Source organism: Poeciliopsis prolifica, unplaced genomic scaffold, assembly GCF_027474105.1.
Source record: "Poeciliopsis prolifica strain line A6 unplaced genomic scaffold, Auburn_PproV2 SCAFFOLD089, whole genome shotgun sequence".
NCBI lineage: Eukaryota > Metazoa > Chordata > Actinopteri > Cyprinodontiformes > Poeciliidae > Poeciliopsis > Poeciliopsis prolifica.
In genome coordinates, this window is record NW_026562464.1 from 397,972 (window position 1) to 418,676 (window position 20,705).

General features: G+C 40.3%; 2 protein-coding genes across 4 annotated transcripts in view; both read left to right on the top strand.

Annotated features, from left to right (window-relative positions):
* LOC129353388 (plasma membrane calcium-transporting ATPase 1-like) overlaps positions 1 to 8,109 on the top strand; it is a 43,174-nt gene extending 35,065 nt beyond the window's left edge. For both annotated transcript variants that reach the window (XM_055022698.1, XM_055022699.1), the window contains exons 15-21: positions 1,451 to 1,557; positions 1,657 to 1,848; positions 2,248 to 2,461; positions 3,176 to 3,387; positions 3,472 to 3,579; positions 4,902 to 5,090; positions 5,711 to 8,109. In XM_055022698.1, coding sequence (XP_054878673.1) covers positions 1,451 to 1,557; positions 1,657 to 1,848; positions 2,248 to 2,461; positions 3,176 to 3,387; positions 3,472 to 3,579; positions 4,902 to 5,090; positions 5,711 to 6,106 — 1,418 coding nt within the window. In that variant the 3' untranslated portion in view covers positions 6,107 to 8,109. The remainder of the gene's footprint in view (positions 1 to 1,450; positions 1,558 to 1,656; positions 1,849 to 2,247; positions 2,462 to 3,175; positions 3,388 to 3,471; positions 3,580 to 4,901; positions 5,091 to 5,710) is intronic.
* Positions 8,110 to 8,396: 287 nt separating this feature from the next.
* On the top strand, positions 8,397 to 19,938 carry gtse1 (G-2 and S-phase expressed 1). 2 transcript variants are annotated; one of them, XM_055022729.1, is made up of 12 exons: positions 8,397 to 8,470; positions 8,744 to 8,798; positions 9,829 to 9,886; positions 11,526 to 12,159; positions 12,262 to 12,423; positions 13,177 to 13,315; positions 14,776 to 15,132; positions 15,289 to 15,340; positions 16,062 to 16,286; positions 16,378 to 16,597; positions 17,405 to 17,521; positions 19,644 to 19,938. In XM_055022729.1, the coding sequence occupies exons 2-12, from the start codon at positions 8,759 to 8,761 to the stop codon at positions 19,728 to 19,730; spliced, it is 2,091 nt and encodes a 696-aa protein (XP_054878704.1). In that variant the 5' UTR covers positions 8,397 to 8,470; positions 8,744 to 8,758; the 3' UTR covers positions 19,731 to 19,938. The 2 variants fall into 2 exon arrangements, with proteins under 2 accessions (XP_054878704.1, XP_054878705.1); XM_055022730.1 differs by having other exon boundaries at positions 16,062 to 16,280.
* The last annotated feature ends 767 nt before the right edge of the window (positions 19,939 to 20,705 follow it).

Sequence of the window (20,705 nt, forward strand, 5' to 3'; positions counted from 1 at the left end):
TAGGAGAGTTCAGAGCATGGGCTGCCCACCCAGAGGCTCTAAATCAGATTTTAACCTTCATTTTGTTCTTTTTGAGTCCCTCAGAGTTGCACTCTGGGGTCCTGAGAGGTTTTACAGTGTTGTCATGGCCAGACTTTCTCCTTCACAATTTTCTGGTAGAGAGCAGAATTTCTGGCTTTATCAGTTTCAGCAGGTTGTTGATGGGATCTTCCAAAAACCTCTTGAGGTTTTTGGTACTTCTATTAGTAAGTACTACTTTCAGAATTCCTCAAGGTCTTCCAAGAGGTTACTTTAGTAAATGTGAGATGGGCCCACTGTATTTATAATTTTTTTTTTACTTTTTATTTTGGTCAGCAGTGGTTTTTGATTTTACTTCATGTTCTCAGAAAGGTTTCATGTAGTGATTTTCTTGAATCTTCAGATGATACACAAACCACAAAGAAGAAGAGGACAAGGAGTAGTTGGAGGCTGCAGCATGATATTGCATGAACAAACTTATTCATGTGTAATTTTAATTGTTTCTTATTGAACAAAGCTCTTGTGAAATTGTATCATTTTTGACATTTGCAGAACATTGACAAATTTTTTTCACACTTTTGTAATGGAAACGCAGCTACTGTGACACAGCTCCTCTTTTTCTCCTCAACTCAGACCACTACCTTTCACACCTCAGAAACAGCACAAGAGGTTGCATTCAGAAAAACAAGCACCATACCAACAGTAAAATATGGTGATGGAAGCATGATGGTATGGAGGTGATAAATGGAACCATGAAATAAATCTGTGTCATGCTGTGTGGTGAGTAGCAGTGAGAGAGGAGCAGCAGACCCAGATTACAGTGAAAATGATGGTTTTCATTAAGAATAATCCCAAAATACACAGTCCAAACAGAATCCAAGAACAGTCCAAAGCCAGGCAGCACGGCTGAGCAGAAGCCAGGACTCAAACACCAGTATCAACTGGTTAAACGAGGGACTAAGAGACAGCACACGATAGACATACGACAAGAACCCGACAAGGAACAAGGACACAGGTAGGATTAAATACACTGAGGGTAATCAAGGAAACAAGACACACCTGGGAATAATCAAGGGGAAGACAGGACAACGAGAAGACTCAGAAATACAGAACTCAAAATGAACACACAGAAAAACACAGAACATAACATTCTGTCAACCAAAACTTCCTGAAGGATAACGACCAGCCATCTGTTTAGGTCAGGACTTTAAGCTGAAGTAAACTTGCGTTCTGCAGTAAGACAAAGATCTAAAACACAAATTCTTCTTTACATGGCTGAAGAAAAACAAAATGAAGATGTTCATGCTTGCAGAAAACCCTGCAGTGTGGCTGATCTAGAACAATTCTGTAATGATGAGAGTAAAATTGACAAAAAGTGGGGTGGAAACGACTCAATACTTTCATTGTTCTTTCCCCTATTTTTGTTTTAAAGGCATTATTGACAGCACAGTCCTGGAGCAGAGGCAGGTTGTGGCGGTAACAGGAGATGGCACAAATGATGGCCCCGCCCTCAAGAAAGCAGATGTCGGCTTTGCTATGGTACATTCCTGAATGATATGCACTGTTGGCATTCCTGGGGAAATATTCACAAAACACTTCAAAAGCGTCCTGCCCTAACGCTCAGCTGCCAATCCACAGGGCATCGCAGGAACCGATGTAGCAAAGGAGGCGTCCGACATCATCCTGACAGATGACAACTTCTCCAGCATCGTCAAGGCCGTCATGTGGGGCCGAAACGTGTACGACAGCATTTCCAAGTTCCTGCAGTTCCAACTCACAGTCAACGTGGTTGCTGTCACCGTGGCCATCACCGGAGCCTGCATTACGCAGGTCAGGCGTCCACAAACACAACAGTTTTAGAATATCAACATGTATTAACATAGACTTTTCACTGGGGAACCTATGGCAAAATCTAAATTAAAATAGACACATTTCACAGATGTCATATGTACTACTTGCTATTCTAGATATAGCTGTAAAAAATTTTAAGCATTTTACTTAAAATTATTACATATACATAAATATTTCCATTTTTATGTCATCACAATGATGCATTTTAATAAAGGTTCAGTTTTCCCTTTGGTTACTCAAGGATTCTGTTAACTATGTCTAAGGTGCAATGAAAATAACATTTCCTCACTTGATTTAACCTGGCCTCATGTCATTCTCTGAAAAAATGTACACAGAATCATCAAGACCTAAACAGTTAACCTGTGTGTCCATTTCCAGGATTCTCCTCTGAAAGCTGTGCAGATGTTATGGGTCAACCTCATTATGGACACCTTCGCCTCATTGGCCCTCGCCACGGAGCCGCCGACCGAGGCGTTGCTGCTCAGGAACCCGTACGGGCGCAACAAGCCGCTCATCTCACGCACCATGATGAAGAACATCCTGGGCCACGCCGTCTACCAGCTGACACTGATCTTCACGCTGCTCTTTGTCGGTCCGTCAAAACACAGATTCTTGTATGTTTGAGTGCAGAGAGATTTAAAGGATCAGTATTATGTAAAAGCAACTTTTTTTGAGCTTTCCATCATGTTTTAATGTTACTCCTTCATCAGAAACATACCAGAAGTGTTGCCTTGATTCTTTCATGCACGTTTGAGAGAACCTTTAATCTACAGTGGCAGCCATTCAGCTGTGTTAAACACCTGGTTGGACCTCCTTGGAGAAGTGCTTCCCTCCCCATGACTCCCTCACTCAGCTCCTTCAGACTAGCCAGCAGCAATTAGAAAACATCTGTTGGAACTGAGCTCATTGTAGGAGCTACTTCTCAGTGAAACGCTGGTAAAATTCTATTAAAGGATTAAAAGAGGAGCCATATTGTGATGATTCCTGAAGGCAGAGTTTCAGAAAGAGCAGGAGTTTTTAAAGAAACAGAGATCCAATTTCAAAGCATTAAATTACAAAGTCAAAAGGTCTCTTTTAAATCGTACGTTTTAGAAATAAAATTTTTATGACAACTGAAAATAACACAGTTAAATGGTACAATGTTGTTAGAAAATATATAATAGTATCCCTTTAGTAAACTAGACATTATAGAGAATGTTAGATTTTTACTTATTAAGAGACTGATCAGCTACATTTTTTATTCATTTATTTTGGGTGATTTGTAAAATCCTTGTAGGACATTGATCTTCATCCCTTCCTTTTGTAGGTGAGAAGATGTTCGACATCGACTCTGGCAGGAACGCCCCGCTTCACGCTCCGCCCTCTGAACACTACACCATTGTGTTCAACACGTTCGTCCTCATGCAGATCTTCAACGAGTTCAACGCTCGCAAGATCCATGGAGAACGAAACGTCTTCGAGGGCGTTTTCAACAACCCCATCTTCTGCACCATTATCCTGGGAACCCTTATTGTGCAGGTACCCCTTCTCTGGCAAGGAGTTTGTACCGTTGGGTGAATCAACACTGTGAGCGGATCAAACCTTGTTTTCCATTTTCTCCAGGTGGTTATTGTGCATTTTGGTGGTAAAGCTTTCAGCTGTGTGCCTCTGACCGTAGAACAGTGGCTCTGGTGCGTCTTCCTGGGCCTTGGTAGTCTCATTTGGGGGCAGGTAGGATAATCTCTTGTTGGCCAATGTTATTTTAATTGTAAATAAGAGACCGAAAACAGATCTCATGGCAATTACAGTGAATGTGTCCTTAAAATTAAGTTTTCTTTCATACTTGGAGAAGATTATGTTGAGTTTAAAACACATTTCTTTCCATTTGCTTTGTGCAAACGAGCAATATATTTGGTCATTTTGGTCCTAGAATTCAATTCTCATAACTCTTGAAGTGTTAGTGCACAGCTTTGCTTTTGTTGTTGATAGACAAAACTAACAAGTAGATTGTTGAACCTGAACAAATCCAAAGGTTCTCAAAGATTAAGTTTACAAGGCCTTTCAAACTTACAGCTTACAGCTCTTGTTTTTTTGCTAAGTTACACAGGGCAACCCTGGGCTCAAACGATTAGAGATCCTCAAATGTGAATCAAAATTCTTTTTTATTTCCACTAATATTAAATCAGCTAAAACAAATTCAAAAGGAAAACTCCACACAAAGCATGGATTACACCATTATACACCAATAAAGGCTTCTAGTGCATCAACAACTGGCAGAATTAACAAAAAAATATATATTTAAAAAAAATAATAATTATATATATATATATATATATATATATATATATATATATATATATATATATATATATATATATATATATATATATATATATATATATATATATATATATATATATATATGACTAATTTAAACTGGTAGAACCACAGAAAACTTTTTTAAAATGCACATTCTGTGCAGCAGAAATTTAAACTCGACCGTTGGGGAAATGCAATGAACCATTTCATTGCATTTCAGATTATGAGGACATAATTTGGCTGTAATTCTCCTAGTTCTTGAAACGTTTTGAAGTTCTCTTGTGTCAAAAATGACATTAAGTCATAAATCAGGATTTTATTGATCTGAAGATTACAGAAGACAAGTATGTACCTTTTGTCATTTCTGAGCCGGTCGTATTATAACAGCATCTGCTGTGGTTGTCTGGTGTAACGTTGTGTTGTTGTGACGTCACTTTCTATATGAGGAGGAAATAAATAGTTTTGACATCCGACTCACATGTGAACAAAAACATAACGGAATAGTTAAGTATTTTCTGCGCCTACTTTATATGATTAATCATTTGAAATTTAAATAATTGAAATTCTATTTCAATCGTTAATCTTGTAGAATTTTGGCCGTCAACACAATGCAGAAAACCATTGTTAAGATGACCTGCATCTTAACAAAGCAGGTCATCTGGTCTCCCCAGCTGACCTCAGAGTGGAGTTTGTTGTTGTGTTTCTGACTAGTTGTAATCTTGCTCCTCTCCCAGCTGGTGTCCAGTATTCCCACCAGCTGGCTGCGGTTCCTGAAAACAGCTGGTCATGGCACCCAGCAGGAGGAGATCCCTGAGGAGGAGCTGGAGGAGCTGCAAGACAAAGACGAGATCGACCATGCTGAGATGGAGCTGAGGAGGGGTCAGGCGCTGTGGTGCCGCAGCCTCAACCGGATCCAGACGCAGGTAGAGCGCCACAGCTCGAGAAAAGACTTCTGTTGTTTTGGTGTGATGACAAGGTTTTAGCTAACTCTCTGTGTGTTGTAGTCATGCAAGAAAAGATTTCTCAAAATGTGGTTTATTCCTGTTACTTGTTTCAAATGTATAGCAATGGCAAAAGGTTTCAACATGGCCACAGATTTATTTAGAATACTCTGATTAAGAATATAAACTGTCCACAAACTCTACAGATTGACCAAAATTTGATTTCTAAAAAAATATAATTACTAAAAAAGAAACAGATTGAGGTTGCATGGAATTAGGTACAGAGCCCCTAAAATTGGACTCAAGTAAGGACAGTCCTAATTCAACACATTTTTACTCAAGTAGAAGTAAAATACTCAAGTAAGAGTAAAAAAAAAAAAATATATATATATATATATATATATATATATATATATATATATATATATTATATATATATATATATGTGTGTGTGTGTGTGTGTGTGTGTGTGTGTGTGCGTGTGTGTGTGTATGTATGTCACTATATAACAAAAGTGACATACAGCAACTTTTAAAGAGTTGTGAAGATTCTATTTTCTGAAATGCTCCTTTAATCACCTTCCACTCCTCCTTGTCTCGTAGATTCGTGTTGTGAACGCCTTCAGAGACAGCGTGTCTCCTTACGAGGGCCTGGAGACGCCAGAGTCACGCAGCTCCATCCACAACTTCATGAGTCACCCCGAGTTCCGCATCGAGGACTTAGAAACCCAGATCCCTCTTATTGACGAGAACGAGGACGAGGACGACCCACCCACCAAGCGGAACTCCGTCATTCCGCCTCCGCTGACGCTGACCGGACTGTCCAACCTGTCCAACCTGCAGCTTGTTCCATCCTCGCCCAGCCAAAACAACAACGCGTTGGAGCGCATCACCCCGCTGCACAGAGATGGTTCCCGGTCCGGCCTAATCCCGCTGAACTCGGCAGGACTGCCTCCCTGTCCAGGAAGCCCCCTGCACAGTCTGGAGACCTCCCTCTGAAGCAGCCGCTTCCTGTTGTCATTTTGAACATTTTCAAAACTGACTCCTCTGATTGGTTCAGGACTTCCCAGGGACAGTAATGGGTCCACAAGTGTTTGTGGTTCTGTTCAGTCTGAACCCATGTTCACACAGACTGCATTTTTTTTATTACTAGATCTGAACTTTGCATATGTAATTTAGACGAGTGTTTGTGAGGTTATTTGTGTAAATTCAAATTCAGTTTTATATGTAAATATTCTCAATGTAGCAGAGTTTATTTTAAAAACATTGTTTCTGTCAAGCTAAGTTCTGGTAGAGACATGTTCAGATTGTTTCTGTGTTAACTTGTAACCACAAGAGTAAGTGACTAAAAATCTGGTGTGTTTTATTTGTTTCATCCGGTAGTCAGACAGCTTTGGAGAAAATGTCTGTTTCTTTTTAATGTTGTGTTTTTTATGTCTTAGTTGGAGGAACATTGTCATTAAAATATCAAAAACTGACTGCTGGGTGAGTGGGTGTGCGAAAAATGGCTGGACTACCAAGCTTATTAGCCTGGGTTACTTCAAGTCTCGAGTCATAAAATGAAGCGATCAGTTACTGGGATGTTTCAGAAACACAGGGTGTGACAAGAAGAACTAAACCTTCAGTCACTCAGATCACCTCTGAGAATCAGCCAGAGTAAATGTCTTTATTTTGACAGACACTAACAAAAAGAGAAAAGTGTCACAGAATCAAATGTAAAATAAGCAGTGGTTTGAGCCAAAACAAAAGAAAAGTTGTTTTTTTTTTAACTTAATTTGACAAACCCCTTTTTTCCAATTTGAGCCACCTTTCTGATTGGTTTAATCCACATGTTCCAGTCGTGTATAAAATCAAGTACCTATAGGCATTCAGATTGTTTCTATTTTTGAAAGACGGGCTCCCTTTTAGGAGCTCAATGAATTCCACAATACTTCATCCCTTTCTTTAACTGGCTATAAATGATGTGACAGTCCTGTCACATCATTTATAGTCAGTTAAATATCCCACAGTCACCTGAACAGTTAGTGGTATCATAACCACTAACTGAACAACAGCAACTCAGCCATGAAAACTAATGGGATGGAAAATCACAGTGCGTGTTCAATAGATGCCCAGTCACATGGTCTGCAGACACTCTGCAGAGTCAGTTGCTACAAGTCAACTTCAGATGAGTTCAAAATTAGCTAATAGAGAGCTTCATGGAAGAAATTCCCATGGTCATTTCAAATGCAGGCATTTGATTTTCAAATGCAACAGGCAGCTGCATCCAAGCGTGACATCACCAAAAGCAGAGCAGTGATGCAAGCATGCTTCATTTGCAAATGATTTTGTAAAATATTGTATTTGTATCGGTATATTTGTATACCGACACAGTATTGGTATTTTGATGTACATTGGCATCAAATGTACATTGGCATCAAAATTCAATATTTTGGTTTGCTAATTATTTCCTTCAGAATATTGAAATGGGGGCTGGAGATGATCTTCACTATTTCATTCAAATGTCAGTTATTAATAATAAGAAAGTAATGAACAATATTATTTTCTGAAACATAATTGAGATAGCAAATAAGTTGGAAGCTTTAGTTTGAGTCTCTTTTTCAATCAGTTGTAATTCCATTGTATCCAGTTAGTCTTTATAATAAAAGTAATAATATTGATAATAGAATAATAATAGTCACCTATTCATAACTAAACTATAAAAAGTTGCTGATCTATATTTTTTTATAATAACATGTGCAAGATATTTATTTTTATTTAAAAGCAAAAGAAATAAAAGTTTACTTAGACAGAAAAGGTGAAAGCATTAGTAATACTTCATTAAGGTTTAAATATTTTTTACTATAAAGGGTTTAACATGATACAACTGGTAACTGATACTGTATATATCTTGGAAGCTGAGACATGATGTTCTGTATTGAAACGTCACCTCGTTCTGTGACTCTGTGTGCTTTGACCTCTGAGGTTCCTGTCAGCTGAGAATAAATTTGCTACATTTTAAACTATGCTGCCACCTGGTGGTATCTGTGGTGCGTTTTTAATTAACCCTACAATACATCCAACAGAGGAAAATGTAATAATTAATTCACGACGTGTGCTAATATAATTAATACAGTCTAAAGAGAAGGGGGACAAATCCCTGCTATTTAGAACCAAGTTATATATTATCAGGCTTCTAATTCGTCTGTGGTTTCATAACAGGACTACAAACCCATAATTCCCCTCAGTTCTTCGTCACATAACTTTTCAGCCAATGGCAAAGAGTTGTTTGTCACATGAACAGAGCGAAGGAGATTTGAATTATTTGTTCGGTGTTGAGTGGAAGTTTAAATCGGGACAGAAACAATCTAAGAGGAATTTACGGTTTGTATGATTTACGTTGTTAACAAACGGGTGGTTTGTCATTTCCATGTTGCGGTCGATTAAATTGATGTGAGAATCTCCGAGTCACTATTTATATCGATTACTACTTAATGTCTGGAAACGAGTTAGCACGCTAACGTACAATTAGCTTTGAGGTAAAGAAAAACAAAACACTTGTTGTCAATAATTGTGCTTAGCATTCGTGTTTAAACCACCCGTTAGTGTCTTGAAGTTTTGTCATGTCAGTCTAATGTCAGAGTTCCGTGTAACTAGATCTGAACTGGATCAATGGCTGCGCACAAGGAGATGAACCGTGGAGCTCATAGCGGTAAGTCAGCTGCTGCTTGTTGCTGCTTTCTGCTGCTTGTTGCTGCTTTCTGCTGCTTGTTGCTGCTTTCTGCTGCTTGTTGCTGCTTTCTGCTGCTTGTTGCTGCTTTCTACTGCTTGTTGCTGCTTTCTGCTGCTTGTTGCTGCTTTCTGCTGCTTGTTGCTGCTTTCTGCTGTTTGTTGCTGCTTTCTGCTGCTTGTTGCTGCTTTCTGCTGTTTGTTGCTGCTTTCTGCTGTTTGTTGCTGCTTTCTGCTGCTTGTTGCTGCTTTCTGCTGTTTGTTGCTGCTTTCTGCTGCTTGTTGCTGCTTTCTGCTGCTGTTGCTGCTTTCTTGCTGCTTTCTGCTGCTTGTTGCTGCTTTCTGCTGCTTGTTGCTGCTTTCTGCTGCTTGTTGCTGCTTTCTGCTGCTTGTTGCTGCTTTCTGCTGCTTGTTGCTGCTTTCTGCTGCTTGTTGCTGCTTTCTGCTGCTTGTTGCTGCTTTCTGCTGCTTGTTGCTGCTTCTGCTGCTTGTTGCTGCTTTCTGCTGTTTGTTGCTGCTTCTGCTGTTTGTTGCTGCTTTCCTGCTGCTTGTTGCTGCTTTCTGCTGCTTGTTGCTGCTTCTGCTGTTGCTTTCTGCTGCTTGTTGCTGCTTTCTGCTGTTTGTTGCTGCTTTCTGCTTGTTGCTGCTTTCTGCTGTTTGCTGCTTTCTGCTTGTTGCTGCTTTCTGCTGCTGTTGCTGCTTGTTGCTGCTTTCTGCTGCTTGTTGCTGCTTTCTGCTGCTTGTTGCTGCTTTCTCTGCTGTTGCTGCTGCTGCTGTTGCTGCTTTCTGCTGCTTGTTGCTGCTTTCTGCTGCTTGTTGCTGCTTTCTGCTGCTTGTTGCTGCTTTCTGCTGCTTGTTGCGCTTCTGCTGCTTGTGCTGCTTTTTCTGCTGCTTGTGCTGCTTTCTGCTGCTGTTGCTGCTTCTGTGCTGTTGCTGTTTTTGCAGCTTTCTACTGCTTGTTGCTGCTTGCTGTGTTTCCTTCGTGTTTTCACCATGCTGTCCTGTCTGAACAGATCTGTGCTTTTTGCAAGATGAAAAGTTTGACTTCGACGTGTCCCTGTCGCCTGTCAGGTGAGAGTTTTCATTTCTAAACCCTCAAATCTTTCATTGGCAGAAGTTGTATTTCTCTGGTAGAATTTGACTTTGTAACAAATCAGTTCCCAGTAGTTCTCAAACAGCTCCTCAGTATAAAGTACATTTATTTATTTATTTGATAATAATAAATTCTCTCATTCACTTTCCTGGTTATAGATTGTTGTAATCTGTATTTTCTATGACAGCTCTGTAGAATGTTCAGTCTTTAAGGAAATAGTTTTGGTTTGTTTGATAAACTGGGTAATCATTTTTGCAGTAATTGTCATATGTTAAATAGTCTTATAAATAGCCTTGATAAATATTCAGAATATACTTTCACCTCAGTTTTTAAAAAAACTAAATAAATAGAGTTCTTGGCAGTCAATTGTATTTACACTAAGTAAATTCTAGCTCATAAAAAGCGTTTTCATCTGGTTTCTGTCTCCTTTGCAGCACCAAAACTGCTCTGATAACTATTAAAGCAATACTCCTTCAGACTGGGTCAAATCGTATTTTTCTGGCTGCACTTGGTTCATTCAGTTTCAGTCTTTTCACTCCCAGCCATCCACTGGGCCTTGGTATTCCCTATGTTTTATTGTCCACCTCTGGGTCACAACTTTGGTACATTTGGTGTCCACTTCTGTTGCTACGCAGATGACACCCAGCTCTACCTGTCCACCAAACTCAACTCCACCCTCTAACCTCTGTTGGATGTTCTGTTTTAATCTACTCTGAAATGACCTTTTTAGCCTCGCCTATTTTTCTGAGCTTTCACCTATGTTCATTTTTTAATAATCTTTTTTGTACTTTTATTCCACTTTGTTTTAAACTTGAGAGGCCTAAAAGGCACTTTCAAACATAATGTATTTATTATTATCAACATATATTTCCACTGGTCTTTAGTAGAAGTCAAAGAATTGAATATATTGTGAATTTTGATTTCATTCACCCAGGATGAAAACTAACCACAAATCCTCAAATAAATAACTCTGTTAACATTTGGCTAAAAACTTCTTTAAAGATGTAACTTTTCTAGAATTAATTCATTTATTTTTTTACTCATTTGTAAAAAATGTCACTGTTGTGACAGAATGGCTCTGCCTTCTCCCAGTGCTAACTACAAACAACCAATCACATAAAGAAGGCGTGGCTTAGCGCTGTCAGTCACAATCTCGTGAGACTTTCTCTCTACTCCTCTGCAGCTAGCCTGTAGTAAATGGTAAGGCTAGTTAGTAAGTGGTTTTCTTGGAACAGTACGTTGTATTTCTACCATTAGCACATTTAGCAGCAAGTGCATGAGATTGATTGACAGCACAAAGACCTTTCCCCCCGGCTCTGATTGGTTGTTTATTGTCAGGAGTGGCTCAGGGAGGAGGCGGAGGAGATCGATCTTTTCACAGATTATCTGTCTCACAATATGCTGTCACAACAATTGTTTTTTACAATTTTAACAAATATGTAAAAAAAAAAAAAAAAACTATTTTGTAAAAGTTGATGCTGCAACTTTAAACCCCCTTCAGGTTATGTTAATAATCCCTTGTAAAGAACACGTTTGTAAAAGAAAACATTCATGTTTTGTCATCTTGCTTCACTTCATCACAGCTGTGTTTGTTTGTGAAATATTTGTCATTGACAGCTCCAAAGGAGTAGATGATGATGATGATGATGAGGTGTTTGTGGGCCACACAGAGCAGTGTGTTTCCACTGACGTATCCTTCCAGGCTGAGGAAGGTGGCAGAGGCGTGCAGGCGGTCTGGACCCCACTGACTGCTGATCAACTGGAAGCTGTGTGCGAGGAAGCCCACAGACTCGTCAGCCAGCTGCAGTGCAGAAAACCACACGTCCAGAACACCAACACAACCCACGCAACCTCTGATGCTGACATGAACAGCATGGTGGCAACGGAGAAATTCACCCAGAACACTGAAGTCAAACTAGGATTACTGGGTCACACTGCCAGCAGCCTCAGCCCCATCAAACGTCAGACGTTCTGCGTACAGGACAGTCCCCTGCGGCAGCTGCCACCGGCCATCCAGCACCACCTGCTGAGAGGGAGCAGCTCCAGCAGGGCTTCGTCCAGCCGCCCTGCTGCCAGACGTGTCACTTCCAGCCCCATGGTCGGAGCCAGATCTCAGGCGAGACCAGCGCTGCGAGGAAAGACGGCGCTGGGGGCCACCACAGCGCTGCCAAGTAAACCAGTGGCCCCAGCAGGTTCCCGTTCAGCCATGAGCAGCGGAGCAGAGAAAACCAGACTCCATCCACCCAGCGGAGTGAGTGGCTTTTCTATTAGTCTTGCAGCAGTTTGAGTAACAAAAACAAAAAGAACAATGTTAACATGTGAGAATTTGATGCTTTTATTTTTTTGTTTTCAGAGTGCAGGAGTTTTGAAGCGGAGCCCAGGCTGTCGTCTCAGAAACCAGGCAGAGTCATCAGAAGATCTGCTGTCTGACTCAGTGGGCATGGCGTCTGATACCAGCAACTGCTCCTTCAACTCCAGTCTGCTGGGGAAGCACTCACTGGTCCCACCCTCTAAGGTACCACATGACCCAGCGCTCCTGCTGTCTTTGGATCCCACAAGTTTTTTCCGATCCAGCGGGGTTGCGCTGACCTCATGGTTTTTGTTGGTTGTATGTATGTGGTTTTTGAAACTGACATGAAAACCTCCCTACTTCTGACTGTGACATGTTCTGAGTGTGGCGCTAAGACTAATGAAGCTTAAAGGAGCTTTATTGAACCCAACTGAATATTAAATGTTATTGAAACTCATTTAATTCAAGACTTATTGCAGATGGTGACGCAGTGGGCAGGAAGGCTCTCCTGTTACAGTCTGTATTTCAACACATTGAAGAAACCTCCAATTTCTTGTCAGATAAGCGTTTTATGCATTTTTATTTTTTTTATCCCAACTAGTAAAAAAGTGCTGCAGCTTGATAAGATGTAGTTATAATTCCAACATCATACTGTGGTTCCCATTGTTGTTTCTGTTGGTCAGAAAACCGTATCAGTGCACATGCTGAGATGAAATTAAGGCTGAAACGATTATTTGCGAAGAATTGGTTATTAAAATAATTGTCAACTAATTTAGTAATTGATTAGTCATTAACTTTAGTACACAGACTCACAAAAGGCCAGGAGCTGGAAAAAAAAAGTCAGAGCAGCCCAAACTAAAACCTTTCATAAATCTGTACACTTTGCATTTAAGTTTAATAAGCCTTTGTTTGTGTTTTCTTTTCCATTTCCATTAACCCTTTGTGTAAATAAATTTTTTGTTGTTTCTGTTCTGACAGGATGCTGGACTGAGAAAGCTCTCAGGTATTAAAGCTCCACCTGTTCAGGGCTGGAAGGTCACAGAAAAGAGGAAAACCTCTTCATCCTTATCCTCACTGTCCAGCTTTAACTCGAGCGTATCCCAGTCCCCGGCTACAGGTACGTAAATTCTAAGATGTCACTGGATGTGTGAAGAAAGGCATCAGGAAGTTGTTTATATTCTGACCAGAAATTAAAACTTTGATCTATAGACTTTAACAATTAACAAATATTGTTAATGCTTTTTTTTTCCAAAAGTAGAAGGAAAACTGGTATATTTTTATTCTAGTTTTGTGAGAGAAATTGGATTTGGTAGGTTGAAGCTTTAATCTTGCAGAATCTTGAGGTTTTTTTTTTTTTTTTTAATAGCTTAAACCAGGAGTGCCCAAAACGTCGATCGCGATCCACCGGTCGATCGCGATCCACCGGTCGATCGCGATCCACCGGTAGATCGCGATCCACCGGTCGATCGCGATCTACCGGTCGATCGAGGTTTTGAGTCGATCTTGGCAGCAGGTGACAAACTGAAGGCCTCCAGGACGCTGAGAGCAGCACTTCCTCTTCTGACAGACTTTTCAAAATATTTACTAAGATCCAAAACGTTTATAGCTTCATTAAATAATAATAAAGCCTGAAACCTGATATCGTAACGGACTGAACATTTTTAACGTAATCTTTGCTCGGCTTGCGGGCGCAGGCGGTTGCCACGGCGACGGGTGTGCTTAACAATAGAGAGAGAGAGAGTGAAACGGTGCGAGAGGTTCTGAGTTGTTCGGATTATTTTACCTTTGTTTACCTTCGCTGTGGTTCATCACAGCCGCTGAGTTTCTGAACGTTCAATAAACGACAGACTTGGACTAATGACCTCATTCGTTTGCAATAAACATCACAACAAACATCAAATAGGACAAATATATTTGATTAAGTTTTAACAAACAAATGGCTTCTACCACAATAATTGTGTCAAATTACATTAATTATGTTCCAAATTCAGCAGATTTGCCTTTACCTCTGCAGAGCTCTTTGGTTCCTCCTATCAGTCTGCAGTTTCTTATAGTGATGTCATCAAACCAAATTTCAGATCTGTCATAACTGACTGACAGCTGCTGACCTCAGGTTTACAACCAGCTTCTGACTGAGAAACCAGTAACCTGCTCCCAGTGTCAACATCTCACTGAGGAAGAAACTGCATTAGGTTTTCTATCACTTTATCATTTCTGCTATAACTGATGGATATTTTTATAGCAAATTAGTCAATAGGGTTTCATTTATAATTTGTATGTCATGAGGTAGATCTCAGCCGGCTGGTGAGAGAAAAAGTAGATCTTGGTCTCAAAAAGTTTGAGCACCCCTGGCTTAAACAGTTAAAAGACTACGTTTTAACTGTATTTTTTGTGTTTTTGTTTCTGCCTCTTGGGCAGAGCTTCTTTTGAAAACTGTTTTTAACCTGAATGGGTTTTAAGAGGTTAAAGAAAAAAAAGTGCCTCATCTCTCCAATCAGCAGCAATAAAATCTGTTTGTTTAATCAAAACTTTTAATGAAAACCAAATTTGCTGTGGATCCACTCTGTGTCCACCCAGGCAAACTGAACTCCTCCTTTAACCGAAGGGTGAGCAGCTCCAGTGGCCCCGTCCCCAGCAGTGTCCGCAGAGAGCCGGGTCTCAGCAGACCTCGTCGGTCCACTCTCTCTGCCTCGGCAGAGCCACTTTCTTCCAGAACCGGCTCTCGCTCCCAGCCCTCTCAGGCCAAAAAGCCTCCTGACACGGAGCGAGCTAACGCTGCCGGGTCCACACCGTTAAAGAGAGCAGAGTCCACACCAGTCCAACCAACCCCCACGAAGAAAACTGGCTCAGTCGGGCTGCGGAGTGGAGCGAAGACCAGATCCAAATCCAGAGGATTGGTTTATCTGACCCCCAAGATGGCCGACGATGCAGAAGGTGAGAACGCACGCTGAGCTTTCAGGCTGATGTTTTATCAGTTATGAAATCTGATTTTACATCTTGTGCTAAAATATTCTGTTCATATAGAAATGTGGCAGATTATGGATAGGGTGATGTAATTCTTAGTTTATTAATCTGGAATTTCCTCGTCAGGTGTATCCACGGTGATGAAGCCAAAAAGACTGACAAACAGCAGCACAGAGAGGTACATACACCACATCCATGTTTTAAATCACTGCTTTGACTCTTGGGAATCCTGATATTTTCCTGGCTGGCTTGTAAAAGAAAATCAATCTGACATCATTCATTAATGTGTGCTGCATTAGTTTTGGGTCCTGATTGTTTTGAAATAAACGAGCAAATTTTAAAAATGTAAAACGTAAACAATTGACATTCCACTCGAGCCTAAAAACCCTGGAAATGAATCTACATATTTGTTAATTGCAAAGGAGCAGTATGGTGAATTTTCCAAGAATATAGTGTCAGTCATGTAACTATGTTACTTCCTGTTATAAAAATGCTGTACATAACTCAGCGGCATATAAAACTACTTAAAGTAAGCAATAAAGTATGTTTGATTTCTGCTGATGTTTTATTAAGTAAATGAGAAAGCTGCAATATCTGTTGTATTGGAAATGAAAAAGTCATATCAGGACATGTACATGATGAGCGCAGCAGGCTCACTGTTCCGCCAGCTGTTTGCTAATGGCTGCTGCAGCTGCAGCAGCTGCAGCTGCTGGGCTGAGTGGGGAGGGGTGGGACTCTGTGAAGAGGAGGGCGGAGCTTTTGCTTTTCTTGGTTAAGAACTAAGTTAAATTGCCCTGGTTGCTTGGAGTGATCAGATTCTCTGATCTGTTATGTACACATGAGTGCAGGTTTTGGTCTGATCATCATTCAGTTAATATTTAATAGTTTTTCTCTCACAGTCATCCTCAGAAGCTGTCAGCTGACTCTCTGATGCCCTATGATGGCAGCAGTAAGCTCCAGCAGTTGGCTGCACAGAACCCTTCCACCCTACCCACCTTGTTTAAGCGCAGGACCTTCGCCTTCCAGCCCCCCTCCAATCAGAACAGGACTTTCAGGCCGCCATTTAGGTCAGAGTCCAGCATCCCTCGCACTCTGAGTTCAGCAGAGAAACAACAGAGGTATAGGTGAGATGCTGGAAACATGTGAGAGGGGAGACGGCTCTCTCATCCTCCAACAAATTCATCACTGTACTGTATGTGTGGTATTATTGTGTAGCCCGGTTCCAAAAGGCAAACAGGAGGAGGAGCCTGTTCATTGCCCTGACATCCAGGCCTTCTGCCTGGAGGAGGAGGAGGAGGAACCTCCCGTCACCCTGCCTGAGACCGTCAGTCCTGAGACCAAACAAACACAAAACACGGATCTTGGAATGAGCAAAACGGTTTCCTATCCTGTGGAACTGGAGGAGACGGAGGAGAGCGCAGCCACGACGCAAGAGGTCAGTTTATAACCCAGAGTCACAGGCTCCTGGTTCTCCTCAACTTCACTATTTATGATTCATATCTATAGCAAAATAAATTGAGGTCATTCAAGTCTGTTCCAAAATTATTTCTAATATACAGCCTTGTGTGAAATTATTGTTCTCTGGGCATGTCACAATGGCAAATTTTGTTGGACAATAAATTGTACCAAAAATGATGGCAATAAACAACTTGTGTTAAAACGTTTGGGAAACAGAACTGATGAGCTGTTGCAACAGAATCAAACACACAGTTCAATGAGGCCCTCCACCTTTAGACTTAAGGAATTCTGTCATAACGGTGTTGATGAGTTTAGCTCCAGAAATTATAAGAAGTGTTCTCTTGAAGACTTTCCTTAAGCCCATGATGTGTCTGCTGTTAAAATGAGAATAGTTACCCCAGTCACCACTGTCCTTGTTTTAGCAGACCAGTTATTTTTAATGAATGAGTTTTAAAAGAACATACAATCAAAGAAGAACAGTAAAACTCCACACCTGAGGGAAGTTGCACCCCACTCCCCTCCACCACAATCAAATCAAATGAAACTGGTGTCAAACATTTGTGCTACGTTTACTTCAACCAAAGAAAAAAAAAATGACACAAAACAGAATTCTCCACACACTTGGAGATGGATTGTTGCATAAAGAAAGAAATTGTTGCAACAAGTAAAGTTGCCAAACATCAGAAATCCTTTCAAAGCATTTAAGATTGAATATTCTCCAAAAAGGCTGGATGGGGCTCCAGTCCTTCAGTAAATAAACCTCATGAGAGTTTTAACGCCTCAGGTTCTCCTGCTGGATCTGCCTCCTCCGAGCCTTCAGCCCCAAGAGAAGCTCCTCATCGATCTGGCCAACACCCCCGACCTGATCCGCACCAGCAGCAAGAGCTGCACCACTACCCAGGTAACCCAGTTCAGGCTGACCATTTAGTTCACTGATCTACAGTGATTCTGAAGCTGTTGTAAAAGCTCAACTAGATTCTAGGTCAACTAGATTTGAACAGCCCCAGTCATGCATGAGTTAATTCAATGTGCATCAACTGAGTCCTTCATGAAATTTGGAATTGGAAGAAGCGAACGGTAAATAGTTGCTTCAGTTGGTTAATCTAATGAATTGAAATGGTAATGATGAAATGTGCATTTGTAAAATCTTTCTGCAGTGCCTGATGTCATCAGTCACAATATTTTACTTCAACAATAATTATCTCAGTAACACCAGGTCACAAAAGATATTTTTTGGAAGTTGTCCATGTTTTTTCAACAGAATTATTTTGCACTGTTGAATCCAAAAGTGACATCAATTTTTCCCAGTCAGGGAAAAATGGATGTTATTCTAATTTTATTTAGAGAAATCTGATCTTCTGACGTTCTGCACAGTGATGCAGTTGGTAGCACTGTTGCCTTGCAGCAGGTTAATTGGTCTCTAAATTCTCCCTAGGTGTGGGTGTGGGTGTGGGGTGTGTGTGTGTGTGTGGGTGTGTGTGTGTGTGTGTGGCCCTGTGACAGACTGGCGACCTGTCCAGGGTGACCCCACTTCTCGCCCAGAATGTTAGCTGGAGAGGCACCAGCACCCCTGCTGACCGCACTAGGGTCAAGGGTAAATGAATCAATGGATGATCTTCTGACTAAATTTATGACATTTTTGTGACATTAATATTTAATGCTGTTAATATTTCTCAACAAAAGAAGGTTTTAGGATATTTTTTTTCTAACAGTATATTAATGAAATGCTACAAACATGGACTTCTGTACATTGTATAATAATCACTATAAGGGTAAGTACATGTGAATTGAACATTATGTCTTCAATGTGTAAAATTCTCCCTCTTTTCTGTCCTGATGGAATCTCTCCTGCTCATCATTCATTGATCAGATTTCAGGAAACTGATCCAGATGAGAGAACAAGTCTTGCATTTTGATGCTCATGTTGCTCCATAGTTCAGGAAGTTGACCTGATTGAGCAAAACCAATGTGATTTTTGGATTCATCAAAATGACCCTGAAACTGTGGAAAACCCCAGACAAGTTCTTGGCTGCAGACCAGTGGCATTAGTCAGAATGTATGGATGCAGGTTTCACAAAGCTAATTCAAATGTTTCTAGGTCAGGTTTTTTTTTTCTCTAGTGATATATTTAAAATTTTATATTTATGATTAAAAAAAAAATGTGCGATTCATTATTATGAGGAATCTAAGAGATTACTGAATCCATAAAAAAACATGGAATGTACATTTCCAAGGAGTGAATTGGGATTTCTTTATAAATGGAATTCAAGCAGCATTTCAAAGATCTCATTTATAAAGTGAAGGGTAGCCAACACCATATGCAAATGCAACCCAAACCTGTTTTTTCATGGGGTTTTGTCTTGCCTCCCCTTCATTACGACCCATATCTGACTTTTTCACGACAGGCAGAAATTCCAATCGGTCCGATTGCGCGCCCTTCAACAGTTAGATTTCTGCTGCTTCCATATGAGGGAACTAAATCACATAGGAAGTTTCTGATTGTTTCTTGTTTGTTATACAGCAAACATCTCCTATATTTACTGTTTTCTGGTGTTGAATTTCATTGATGTTTGACTCCACTTCTAAACAAACCTCATCAAAAGCTTTGATGAGGTTTGGTCTCTAAATAAAAATGCCGCTGCTATTTTTATTCGCGTCTTTCGTAGTCAGATCTTGTCGACTCTTATTGGTGAATAAACTTTAAAATCGATATATTGTTTCAAGTATTATGTATGGTTTGAACGTACTGTGATTTTGGTTCATCTAGTTGCAGAGCCTCAGTTAGTGTCTAACTAATACAACATGTTTGGCATGAAAACATTCATACGTTTCCTCAAAGGCATACGGTTCAGTGTCTAATGCTGTTTTTAGTTCTGAAAGTAAAAATGGTATCAAGTAACTTGCCTGTCAACTTGGCTTTGAAAGAAAGTAAGTCTAAATAAGTTCTTATTTGTACTTGTAAATTCAGCCAGCTGTTTGATTAGAAGATGTGGTAACAATATTTGAATCTTTTGTTTTTCCAGCTAATTGATCTGAGCTCTCCTCTTATCAAGTGGAGTCCAGAGGATAAAAAAGAGAACAGCGCTCTGCTCATCAACCTGTCCTTCTGATGCTCCAAACAGCTCCCGTAATAAGTTCAATCAACTGAGGGCCAGGGCTCCGTCAAATCAATGTCAGTGATGTCTTCAGAAAGCCACAGGATTATGTTTGAAATGATCAAAATATTTGTGAGAATGCTGTTATTAATTTCATCTGATTGTACTGTTATATGTCTCCTCTTTGCTGCTTTTATTTTCTGAATAAATGTTGGTCAGTACTGTCAACCTGTAATGTCTCTGCTCATGTGCTGCTCAGTCTGTTTTTTTTTTTACTCTCATCAAAATCCTCCATATAAATGTACAGTCAACTGTATCACTAAACACCCAAACACACCACTGGCTGGAGAAGTATTGGACTTTTAGTTCAATATGGGCTGTTGAAGGAACAGTGTAGTCCAATGAACAATGTCAGCGTTGTTCATTGGTCTGAACAATGCTGACGTCAACACATTATTTAAGACCATCATATACTGGTACAGCACTTAATTGCTTTGAGTTTTAAAGAAGTTTTTATTGGAAAGGATAAAAATCTTTTGCAGGTTTCCATCTTTGAGCAGCTCTTATTTAATATTGACATACTCCCATCAGCTCAGATTATAAGGAATAGTAAGATTAGTCACCATAGATACGCAGATAAAACAGATCTACATCACAGTGTCACAAGTTGACTGAACCCAATCAAGCACTGAACAAATCAAAACTTGGATGTGCCATAATTTTCTTCAGCTGAACAGAAATTACACTTTAGTATGAGAAACAAAAGGTTTAGTTCAGTTAGTCCTCATGGGCTTCCTGCATGCTTTAGTTCTCTTCCTGGTTCAGCACACCTGGATCAAATGGCTTGTTTAGCAGAACTAAACCATACAGGTTATATCGGCCCTTGAGGAATGACTTTTTGAACACCACAAGTTCTTTGTAACTAGAAAATAACGATAAAGAAACTAAGGCAGAGGTAAAATGCACAACCCACAGGTTAGTCCTGGTGTG

What these genes read in the sequence shown, in the direction of transcription:
- gtse1 (XM_055022729.1), top strand. Translation starts at nt 8,759, where the DNA reads ATGGCTGCGCACAAGGAGATGAACCGTGGAGCTCATAGCG. An exon ending in GTGTCCCTGTCGCCTGTCAG is followed by an intron (nt 9,887 to 11,525) that starts GTGAGAGTTTTC and finishes TGTCATTGACAG; the next exon opens with CTCCAAAGGAGTAGATGATG. An exon ending in GACTCCATCCACCCAGCGGA is followed by an intron (nt 12,160 to 12,261) that starts GTGAGTGGCTTT and finishes TTTTGTTTTCAG; the next exon opens with AGTGCAGGAGTTTTGAAGCG.